This window comes from Homalodisca vitripennis, chromosome 8 (assembly GCF_021130785.1).
Source record: "Homalodisca vitripennis isolate AUS2020 chromosome 8, UT_GWSS_2.1, whole genome shotgun sequence".
Lineage (NCBI taxonomy): Eukaryota > Metazoa > Arthropoda > Insecta > Hemiptera > Cicadellidae > Homalodisca > Homalodisca vitripennis.
In genome coordinates this window covers 126,471,859-126,484,414 of record NC_060214.1, presented here as the reverse complement: position 1 = coordinate 126,484,414, position 12,556 = coordinate 126,471,859, and the positions used below count along the sequence as shown (strand labels likewise).

The window sequence follows — 12,556 nt, the reverse complement described above, 5'->3', positions numbered from 1 at the left end:
TTAACTCACGTTATCAGTCACACGTTCCTAGGTTATTGTAGTTCCTCTGAGCGATAAGTTGTCATTCTTTGAGAGTAATACTGTACGGTATAGTCTCAGGACACGGTAGAAGAAAGTTACCTCATCTTATCAGTCACACGTTCCTAGGTTATTGCAGTTCCTCTGATCGATAAGGTGTCATTCTGTGAGAGTAATACTGTACAGTATAGTCTGAGGACAAGGTAGAAGAAAGTTAACTCACGTTATCAGTCACACGTTCCTAGGTTATTGCAGTTCCTCTGAACGATAAGGTGTCATTCTGTAAGAGTAATACTGTACAGTATAGTCTGAGGAAAAGGTAGAAGAAAGTTAACTCACGTTATCAGTCACACGTTCCTAGGTTATTGCAGTTCCTCTGAGCGATAAGGTGTCATTCTGTGAGAGTAATACTGTACAGTATAGTCTCAGGACAAGGTAGAAGAAAGTTAACTCACGTTATCAGTCACACGTTCCTAGGTTATTGCAGTTCCTCTGAACGATAAGGTGTCATTCTGTGAGAGTAATACTGTACAGTATAGTCTCAGGACACGGTAGGGGAAAGTTACCTCACGTTATCAGTCGCATGTTCCTAGGTTATTGCAGTTCCTCTGAGCGATAAGTTGTCATTCTTTGAGAGTAATACTGTACAGTATAGTCTCAGGACACGGTAGAAGAAAGTTAACTCACGTTATCAGTCACACGTTCCTAGGTTATTGCAGTTCCTCTGAACGATAAGGTGTCATTCTGTAAGAGTAATACTGTACAGTATAGTCTCAGGACACGGTAAGGGAAAGTTACCTCACGTTATCAGTCGCATGTTCCTAGGTTATTGTAGTTCCTCTGAGCGATAAGTTGTCATTCTTTGAGAGTAATACTGTACGGTATAGTCTCAGGACACGGTAGAAGAAAGTTACCTCATCTTATCAGTCACACGTTCCTAGGTTATTGCAGTTCCTCTGATCGATAAGGTGTCATTCTGTGAGAGTAATACTGTACAGTATAGTCTCAGGACACGGTAAGGGAAAGTTACCTCACGTTATCAGTCGCATGTTCCTAGGTTATTGCAGTTCCTCTGAGCGATAAGATCTGCACATTTCCATGTCCTGCCGTGATAGGGGGGAGGGGAAGGAGGTGGAAAGTGAAACTGCTTGCACGGACGCGGGCTGTCACCTAACTTCCATGCTCTGTTTATTTTTGTAATATTCGCTTCGCTTTCCTCAAAATTGCGTGTCCCACAATTTATGGCATTTCACTGGATCACGTGATCGTTTTTTTACCACAAAAACGTAATTAAATACCAGCCAACAGACAATGTGTTCGCTCAGAGCATAAATGTTACAGTTACAGATGTTCTTGTTACAGTTTATTGTATAACATCAGTTTTCAGGTTTCAGGAACATATTATTGAGCAGATTAGGAACTGCTTGGCGGAAATCTGACAAACATACCGTTGAAATAAATTTGATAAACGTGTAATGGACTGTATAGAATATTTAAACAGTGTACAAAAACGATCCATTGACTACAAAACACGTTTCAAATACGTCCTTCATAAATGTTTTGTTTGAAGTTTGATATTGACGATGGAAGGTCTGAAAGGATAATATTATTTCGGAAATTTTCTATCCGTTAGGCTATAAATTACAATAATGTGACACTACGTTTCGACTATTGTAATCCACCATCCTCATCAGGTAAAAATGTCGTAAGATGCTAAAACATTGCTTCACCTTAAGTAATTGGGTGTGACGTGTTTATTATGCTCTTGGTTCCTGAGCAGTGTTGCTCTTGGGTTCATTCTCTCTAGTTTGGACTTGATGCAGTTCGTCAGGTATCACTTAATTACTTTGACTTTGAGTAGCAGTCCCTTGCCACATACGAGTATTTAGTTGGTCATTCTCGCCTGACGAAGAGGGTAGATTTCAATTCTCGAAGCGTAGTGTTGTACTTTTTTATAACATATAATGATGGCAAATGTCCAAGATCCAGAGAGATGCAGCCTAAATTATAAATGGTCACGACTGGACTCTCTCTGCTAATTGTTCAATTGGGAAATTCCTCAACGAGTTAAATCCGATAGCAATGTGACAGATGAGGTGCCACTGCTCTTCACCCGATAGTTGTGAGATGCAGTTCTAACACTACTACGTCTACAAACAAAACCATGGATACATATGAAACCATCTTCTGGGGAAAATATTATTTCCGTCCAATAAATGCGAGTACTTTGGTTAGTTACCTTTAATTGTACGATCAACAGAACAGATTTGAACGTTGAATCAGTTCCAGTTCACCTTTCTCTTAGTGCCGAGTCTAGAATATAACTCTGTCTCAGACTTGACTCCTGGAATCTGGAGTCGTGTTCGTCTGAAGAGAGCCAAAAAAGTCGGTGACTAATGAACACAGTTTATCGTTTCGACATCAGAGACCTGGACTACAAATTAGTGTAATCTAGACGAAGAGGTATCCCCATTGTCACATCGGGTGCAAAACTGAATGCACTACGATGTTTTAGTCATGATCTCTAAGCACGGTCATCACATAACACAGTTATGGTGGGAGGGTCGATTCCACGTGAAAGTCGAGTTCATCGCCAGTTCACCTTCTTCAGATTCCAGACGCTGCACTATGAGGAGGTTGAAGTGGAGCTAAACTTAGCGTTTACATTGAGTTAATCCTTCCCACCATGACTACGTTATGCAGAAACAGAACAGAGGGTTAAATTCAATGTTGATGTACTGTACCTGGAATCATTGGCTGTATTTTGAAAAATACTGAGCGGTCTACAAAAAAAAACCAATAATACATAATTAGCCCTTTAGAAAGTCAATCTAAACAATCGTCAGATGCCCACAAGCTAATGAGGTAATATTTATGTCGGTTTTGTAACCTTACAACTGGAACCATCAGGGTAAAGTATCCGATATCAAAAACAGGTCCGATCCGATCCGATATTAAACTCCTGATAGACGACTTAATACAGCGTCTTATTGTAAATATCTCTGTTATTCACTATCAAAGATATAATTTTATGGTCATAACCTGTCAGGTATGGCTCTTAGTTCTGTTATACAGCAATATAAGAATAGTTATGCATGTCTATCGTGATTCAGCTTCGATTGTTCACCACACTAAAGTACACACATAGTGCTCACCAGACTGTTGTCCACAGGTGCTCGGCGTGGTCTGTCTGGCTCTGGCCACTCCCGCCATCCTGGCCGGCACGTCGTGGTTCCTCTTCGTCGTGGTCCTGAGCTTCGTGGCGACCCTCATCTGGATAGCCATCTACCTGATCGGCGTGCGGGAGGCGCTCACCCTGCCCATCAACTGGATCCTGACCGTACGTACTCACTTATCACTGTACGACATTATCACTGTAGCTGTGACTGTCCCGCAGTGATGTTCCACTGTCTGACTGTTACTGTGTGTTACAGGAACTGCTGAACACCGGCCTAGTGACCATCCTGTATGCCGTAGCCTTCATCGTGCAGCTGTCCGTGTGGTCCACACCCTACAGCTCGTCCTACAGGAGCTCCAACATCGCCGCCGGGGTCAGTACATACCGTAGTGTGAGGCTTTCAGTTAGTTCTAGTGCCAGAAATCCTTACAGTTCGTCCTACAGGAGATCCAACATCGCCGCCGGGGTCAGTACATACCGTAGTGTGAGGCTTTCAGTTAGTTCTAGTGTCAGAAATCCTTACAGTTTGTCCTATAGGAGATCCAACATCGCCGCCGGGGTCAGTACATACCGTAGTGTGAGGCTTTCAGTTAGTTCTAGTGCCAGAAATCCTTACAGTTTGTCTTACAGGAGATCCAACATCGCCGCCGAGGTCAGTACATACCGTAGTGTGAGCCACAAATTCCGGTTTAAAAGTAATAAAGAAATACTTTGTAGACTTTAAAAACTGTTTATCAACTTAGGAAAGTTAAATCTATCATTCTTTTACTATCCTCCCCCCAAAAGATAAGTTACGTTAATATCCTTCAGTGGGAGAAGAAATACCAAGACAAGTAAGTACAGAGGCTTTTTTAAATTGTAAAATCTGTCTACATCATATTTCTTTTAACGAATGGTTTGTGTTGCGCAAAAACTTTCGATAGTATTGCTAGCTTGGAATTTATTAATAGATTTCTAAATTAATTGTGTTCTTACTTTTATTTTGTGAATAAGTAACATAAAAAAACTGTAGAGATTTGGGGTTTTTATATACAGCAATCTTTTATTTCTTAGAAAATGAAAGTGTTTACGTCAATTACGTCGTCTTTGGTTTAGGACCAAGCCACTGCATATTCTAATACACGAGAGAATGTAAAAACGAAACCACTGTATCTAATAATACTTGAATACATATCCCCAAAGAATATTATACACTTTAACATTTGTCTTTAGACACCGCCAGGCACTAAATATATTCATTAATTTCCACGTGACTTTAAATTGTAATACATAATTTTTTTTGACTATATGGAAGAAGGAATGACTTCAAAAATTTACAAAATATAGTAATTTAAAATTAGTTTTTACGATACTGGTCAAAACACAAATCTTTCTCTATTGAATTGACAATGCTATGAGATGTTACAGTCTATTAGTGAAGGAATAGGCAGGTTTCTGGTTTACACCACTTAAAAAAAATGTTGCCAAAACTATTCAAAACACTTGAAATATGTTGGTTTCGGTTAAACCAAAACTGGAAGGACCAGTAATTATTCCAGGAGATGAGTGAAGGGGGGCGTGATTGTGATTGGTTAAAATCACAGATTAATTTATGATTGGTTAAGCTTGAGCCAATCATGGTGAAGCTCCTCTCCCTTTTCACTCACCTGCGGAAGTGCATCACTCGGTGTGGACAGGAATTAGATTATAGCAATAGATAAAAATACTGAAATGAAATGAAATGAAATATGCCTTTATTCAACTCTGCACCATCCACGAAACTTAGATGATCTGGATTACGTAAGATGAATTCTAAGCAATGGACGTCTAGAGTCCTTTTACAAACCACTCAACCTTCAACTGACAACACTGTAAACACGCTGTAACGCTGTAAGTATTGTAGGGGTCTAAATTCAACAACTAAAACTGTCCTGAGTAAGATCTATAAACTACAACTTATTTATCTCCTCACGAGTATAAACTTGTTGAGTAATAAAACAAACAATTTGGAATATATTACAAATAAACTTGGACGTACTCCAACCAAATTACACGACAATATTAATTTTGAAGTCTAGGAGTAGAATATTATTTAATATTATTTCATTAGTTAATATTAGTAACTTTATTTTACGTACAATTTTATAAGTATTTTAGGGAAATTAAATAATCCATACGGAGAAATATTTACTTTAGAATCATTCTTTCTGGTAACAATTTCTTCCTCCGAACTCGTACGTTTAACTAAATCTTTTTAAACGAAGAACTACGTTTGTATACTCGTATAATAACGTATTACAATAATGTTAACTCCTAAATCTGTTATTACTATGGACATTTATTATTCTGTAACACCATAACTTTATGTTGTTTATATGAAGCGCCTGTAACGCGCGGTTATGTGATCCCAGTGTCGTAATGTATTGCGAGCTGCATTTAGCATTTGTCAGGCGTCTCTCGTTACAGAGTATTTCAGGCTCTGAATTGTTTATAGTTTACCGACCTCATGTCATAAATCATGGCACACGTCGTTTCAACTGGACATACTTCTTGTTCTACTGTTTAAAATGTAATACATTTCACAACTTTGACAGCATGGTTTGTAATTTGTAAAGTCGCTTTACTTATAATATGACTGCAATACACAATCTATATATAATTTAACAACAAAGTTATATCTTATTTACCTAATAAGTATACTGTACGTGTTATAGTTTAAACTTTAATGTGTTGATTTTACGTACTAAAGTTCTGATTTAGTATAAACCTAGTTGAATGTGCGTTAGTCTTGTATTCTTGTCATAAATACTTGAATTCTTCTTTTTTGTCCTTACTTTCCAACTTTTTTACACCTCTCAACGTTCCACCTAACCTTTCGCAGCATAAAAATCAAGAACAACTTGATTATGTGTCTTGGAAGAGTTAGAATAAAAAGTATTAACACGTTCTAAAACATTGGAAAATATTATAAATAGTCTACATTATCACTAGACTTGTCTATTAATTCTACTAACAATAGGTTGTCACATGTACGTGATAGTGCGATATATTTGTATAGAAATATTACAAATCGATTTCACGTTACTGTACCAAATGGAAATCTCCCAATATTAAGGCTTGATTTAATGGATGGGGGTCCGGACCCCCCCCCCAATTTTTAATGTTTTCAATTATTTTTTAGGAAATGATAATTATTATTTAAGTTATTCAGTATTACTGACATGTACTGCTGATAGATCGTTATAAACACTGAACCGGGTCAAGAACTGTTAATGAACAAAATGGAGGAATGAGCATTCGTCTTATTTTCTGTCCACTACGGGAAAATATCAGTCATCTTGTGTTTTCCTGGATACGTTTTTGATGGGGATGAACTAAAACAGGCACTGTTGAAAAGGCAATGTTTTATGTTTAAAACGTTACGATTTCATTAATATGACTATGTAAATTATTTCTAAATCTAAAAAGATCTGATTTTTTAATTCAAAAGTTGTACTCTTAGTACAAAATACTACAATAGCAATACCTAAAAAGCTAAATTAAAAACATACTGGAAATGTGCATGAATAAAAAATTATTTACTTCCCCAATTTGCAATGTACTTGGAATTTAAAATCGATAGTCTTGGTCAAGAGAGTCCAGAAATTTCTAGTATATCCATGTATTTTAAAATTACTCAAATATTCTTAAATGTTAAGCACAACAGAAATGAAGTTGAAAATGTTCTTCTTCAATCTGAAATTGGAGTTACGTTTGAATAAAGATAGAGTTTTTGGTTTTTAAAACAATTTCGGTTAACGGATCAAGACAGTGAAGCCTATGAATTATGCTCTACATTATCAAAATTGAAAAATATCTTTTATCGCATACAGACAAGAAGTTATTAATGGTAATTTCTCTAATTTGAAAATTAACAAAGATTTTATCATTGGCCGTGTTTATTACAGCCAAAACTGCAAAACTATGTTAAACATTTAAAATCGGTAATATTTTACCACGTAAATATTGTTTGGAATAATGTGACGTAATTTCATTTCAAATTATATGTATTTTATTCCTGAATACGAAATGCTATTTTGATTTAAGAAGTTTGTGGCTACCATAACTTAAAACACAGAAATAGTTCCACCTAACTGGTCGTCCGTGTCGGTTGTAAAACTCAAGTGACTGCAGACTCAAGTGATACACAGGTAGTAGGCAATCCTGAACGAGTTAAAGACCTCACACAACAACTCCACACGGTACAGTCAGTACTACGCCGTAATCTCTGATGGTGACATATCAATGGACTTGCATATGGAGTCCAGCCAAGCAGAAGTAACCACTATGCAGACTCAAGTGATACACAGGCAGGAGACGATCCTGAACGAGTTAAAGACCTCACACAACAACTCCACACGGTACAGTCAGTACTACGCCGTAATCTCTGATGGTGACATCAATGGACTTGCATATGGGGTCCAGCCAAGCAGAAGTAACCACTATGCAGACTCAAGTGATACACAGGTAGGAGACGATCCTGAACGAGTTAAAGACCTCACACAACAACTCCACACGGTACAGTCAGTACTACGCCGTAATCTCTGATGGTGACATCAGTGGACTTGCATATGGAGTCCAGCCAAGCAGAAGTAACCACTATGCAGACTCAAGTGATACACAGGTAGGAGACGATCCTGAACGAGTTAAAGACCTCACACAACAACTCCACACGGTACAGTCAGTACTACGCCGTAATCTCTGATGGTGACATCAGTGGACTTGCATATGGAGTCCAGCCAAGCAGAAGTAACCACTATGCAGACTCAAGTGATACACAGGTAGGAGACGATCCTGAACGAGTTAAAGACCTCACACAACAACTCCACACGGTACAGTCAGTACTACGCCGTAATCTCTGATGGTGACATCAGTGGACTTGCATATGGAGTCCAGCCAAGCAGAAGTAACCACTATGCAGACTCAAGTGATACACAGGTAGGAGACGATCCTGAACGAGTTAAAGACCTCACACAACAACTCCACACGGTACAGTCAGTACTACGCCGTAATCTCTGATGGTGTAACCAATGGACTTGCATATGGAGTCCAGCCAAGCAGAAGTAACCACTATGCAGACTCAAGTGATACACAGGTAGGAGACGATCCTGAACGAGTTAAAGACCTCACACAACAACTCCACACGGTACAGTCAGTACTACGCCGTAATCTCTGATGGTGACACCAGTGGACTTGCATATGGAGTCCAGCCAAGCAGAAGTAACCACTATGCAGGCTCAAGTGATACACAGGTAGGAGACGATCCTGAACGAGTTAAAGACCTCACACAACAACTCCACACGGTACAGTCAGTACGGTCTCTGATGGTGTAACCAATGGACTTGCATATGGAGTCCAGCCAAGCAGAAGTAACCACTATGCAGGCTCAAGTGATACACAGGTAGGAGACGATCCTGAACGAGTTAAAGACCTCACACAACAACTCCACACGGTACAGTCAGTACTACGCCGTAATCTCTGATGGTGACATCAATGGACTTGCATATGGAGTCCAGCCAAGCAGAAGTAACCACTATGCAGACTCAAGTGATACACAGGTAGGAGACGATCCTGAACGAGTTAAAGACCTAACACAACAACTCTACACGGTACAGTCAGTACTACGCCGTAATCTCTGATGGAGTCCAGCCAAGCAGAAGTGGCAACTGTGCAAGTGTTCGTAGCTGTGCGTCTTCCCGACTATAATTTAAGTACTGTTAAGTCTACATGTTCATATTTACGTTTGACGCACACAGCCACTTTCTAGTTCTATTCTCAGTCACAGCTCAACCGTGTCGCTTGCGAAACCCTTTTGCAAGATACCAAATTAGCATTAAACCTCATAAGTGCACTCGGCATATTAATAATTTGTTTGCAGCTCTCAACGCTTTAGCTGTTCTAATTTAATTTAACGAAGTATAATGTTGATCCTTCATGATAGAAAAAGGTTCTGAATAAGGTGCCGTGAGGTTTGAAACATCCTATCTCCATCACCCGTATCCCTCGCTCTCCTACCCTTACCCTTTTGTTCCCTCTTGCTCTCCTAACCACTACCCCCTTTACCTCCCGTGACTCTCATTTTTCCCTTTTCCTCTCACCCTTCCCCTATCATCCCTACTATTCCTGCAGCTCTCTGTTTTCTCTCTTTCCCTTCCACGCTTTCTTCTTCTAACTCCATCTACCTTCATTTCCAGTTCCTCCTTCTTTCTTTCTCAACCTATCTATCTTCCTCTTAAGCCCTTGTCTAGTAAAAGATATTGGCTGAGAAGTAAGAAAAGTTAATCGTGCAAAGATCGTGATTTTCAGTACAAATGTTCAAATAATTTTTGTAACTTTAAAATATCTTGCATTAATACAATGCTATCTTAAATATTGAAGTCACGTTTGTAATCTTATATTACGACAATGCTATATTAAATATTGAAGTCACCCTTGTAATCTTGTATTACGACAATGCTATTTTAAATATTGAAGTCACCCTTGTAGTCTTGCGTTACGACAATGCTATATTAAATATTGAAGTCACCTTTGTAATCTTATATTACGACAATGCTATATTAAATATTGAAGTCACCTTTGTAATCTTATATTACGACAATGCTATATTAAATATTGAAGTCACCCTTGTAATCTTGTATTACGACAACGCTATCTTAAATATTGAAGTCACCCTTGTAGTCTTGCGTTACGACAATGCTATCCTAAATATTGAGGCCACCCTTGTATTCTTGCATTACGACAATGATATCCTAAATATTGAGGCCACCCTTGTATTCTTGCATTACGACAATGATATCCTAAATATTGAGGCCACCCTTGTATTCTTGCATTACGACAATGCTATCCTAAATATTGAAGTCACCCTTGTATTCTTGCATTACGACAATGATATCCTAAATATTGAGGCCACCCTTGTATTCTTGCATTACGACAATGCTATCCTAAATATTGAGGCCACCCTTGTATTCTTGCATTACGACAATGGTATCCTAAATATTGAGGCCACCCTTGTATTCTTGCATTACGACAATGCTATCCTAAATATTGAGGCCACCCTTGTATTCTTGCATTACGACAATGGTATCCTAAATATTGAGGCCACCCTTGTATTCTTGAATGTCGACAATGCTTTCCTAAATATTGAGGTCACTCTTGTATTCTTGCATTACGACAATGATATCTTAAATATTGAAGTCACCCTTGTAATCTTGTATAACGACAATGCTATCCTAAATATTGGGGCTACCCTTGTATTCTTTCATTACGACAATGCTATCCTAAATATTGAGGCCACCCTTGTATTCTTGCATTACGACAATGGTATCCTAAATATTGAGGCCACCCTTGTAGTCTTGCGTTACGACAATGCTATCCTAAATATTGAGGCCACCCTTGTATTCTTGCATTACGACAATGATATCCTAAATATTGAGGCCACCCTTGTATTCTTGCATTACGACAATGCTATCCTAAATATTGAAGTCACCCTTGTATTCTTGCATTACGACAATGGTATCCTAAATATTGAGGCCACCCTTGTATTCTTGCATTACGACAATGGTATCCTAAATATTGAGGCCACCCTTGTATTCTTGCATTACGACAATGCTATCCTAAATATTGAAGTCACCCTTGTATTCTTGCATTACGACAATGGTATCCTAAATATTGAGGCCACCCTTGTATTCTTGCATTACGACAATGGTATCCTAAATATTGAGGCCACCCTTGTATTCTTGCATTACGACAATGGTATCCTAAATATTGAGGCCACCCTTGTATTCTTGCATTACGACAATGCTATCCTAAATATTGAGGCCACCCTTGTATTCTTGCATTACGACAATGGTATCCTAAATATTGAGGCCACCCTTGTATTCTTGAATGTCGACAATGCTTTCCTAAATATTGAGGTCACTCTTGTATTCTTGCATTACGACAATGATATCTTAAATATTGAAGTCACCCTTGTAATCTTGTATAACGACAATGCTATCCTAAATATTGGGGCTACCCTTGTATTCTTTCATTACGACAATGCTATCCTAATTATTGAGGCCACCCTTGTATTCTTGCATTACGACAATGGTATCCTAAATATTGAGGCCACCTTTGTATTCTTGAATGTCGACAATGCTTTCCTAAATATTGAGGTCACCCTTGTAATTTTACATTTCGACAATACTATCTTAAATAATGTCTCCTAGATAATGTTGCACCTGATGAGGCATTGAAAATACATCATCTCTACACCACACTGGGTAGTCACACTGAGCTCCTAGGTAGCCTAGGTGTCTCTGATGATAAAACTATGGAAGGTGACCTTTCTCAAAGTCATCGTTGCCGACGTTCTCTCCAGACAGACATGGCCTCCAGACTCTTAACTCTTCAGACAGACATGGCCTCCAGACTCTTAACTCTCCAGACAGACATGGCCTCCAGACTCTTAACTCTCCAGACAGACATGGCCTCCAGACTCTTAACTCTCCAGACAGACATGGCCTCCAGACTCTTAACTCTCCAGACAGACATGGCCTCCAGACTCTTACTCTCCAGACAGACATGACCTCTAGACTCTTAACTCTTCAGACAGACATTGCCTCCAGACTCTTAACTCTCCAGACAGACATGGCCTCCAGACTCTTAACTCTTCAGACAGACATGGCCTCCAGACTCTTAACTCTCCAGACAGACATGGCCTCCAGACTCTTAACTCTTCAGACAGACATGGTCTCCAAGTCAATCTGTACCAGTGTCAGGTTTCAGACGCTGCTCTAAACGAAAGATGAACAGCTTACGCAATACTCGCACTTGAGTGTTGCCGCTTGGGGAAAGGCTCCAAAAAAATTCGGCCCATTAAGTTAGTTCTAAGAAATAAAGATATCGCTATTAAACTTCTGAAGCGATTCAATTCTAGGATGGTCGTAAGCAAGGACCCAACCCTGTCGGAGGTGTCACTGGCTCGTGACAGGACCCCTGATGAACGCAATTACCTGGCTAAACTGAGAGAGGAATTAGAGACTCGCACAAGCAAGGGCGAAACGGGTTTAACCATACAATTTTTCAATGGTACACCCAAAATAATCAAGACAAAAAAAAAAACTAACATTCTCCAACAGCAAATCCATGTTAAAACTCTACTACCAGAATTTGAATGGCATCAGATCCAAACTCGATGGATTTAGAACCTCTTTGGCAACAGGCTTGTATGATATCCTTATGCTCACAGAAACGAATTTGTTTTCTGATATAGGCGATGCAGAACTGGGGTTAACAAATTACAACGTCTACAGACGGGACAGATCCGTCCTTACCAGTGCAAAGGGAAGTGGCGGAGGTGTG

The 12,556-nt window shown here is 39.1% G+C and overlaps 1 protein-coding gene across 1 annotated transcript in view; it reads left to right on the top strand.

The window, feature by feature from the left end:
* Positions 1-12,556, top strand: part of LOC124368251 (CKLF-like MARVEL transmembrane domain-containing protein 8) — a 76,440-nt gene that overhangs the window by 50,907 nt on the left and 12,977 nt on the right. The window contains exons 2-3 of the mRNA XM_046825526.1: positions 3,191-3,358; positions 3,453-3,569. Of these exons, the coding sequence (XP_046681482.1) occupies positions 3,191-3,358; positions 3,453-3,569 (285 nt within the window). The remainder of the gene's footprint in view (positions 1-3,190; positions 3,359-3,452; positions 3,570-12,556) is intronic.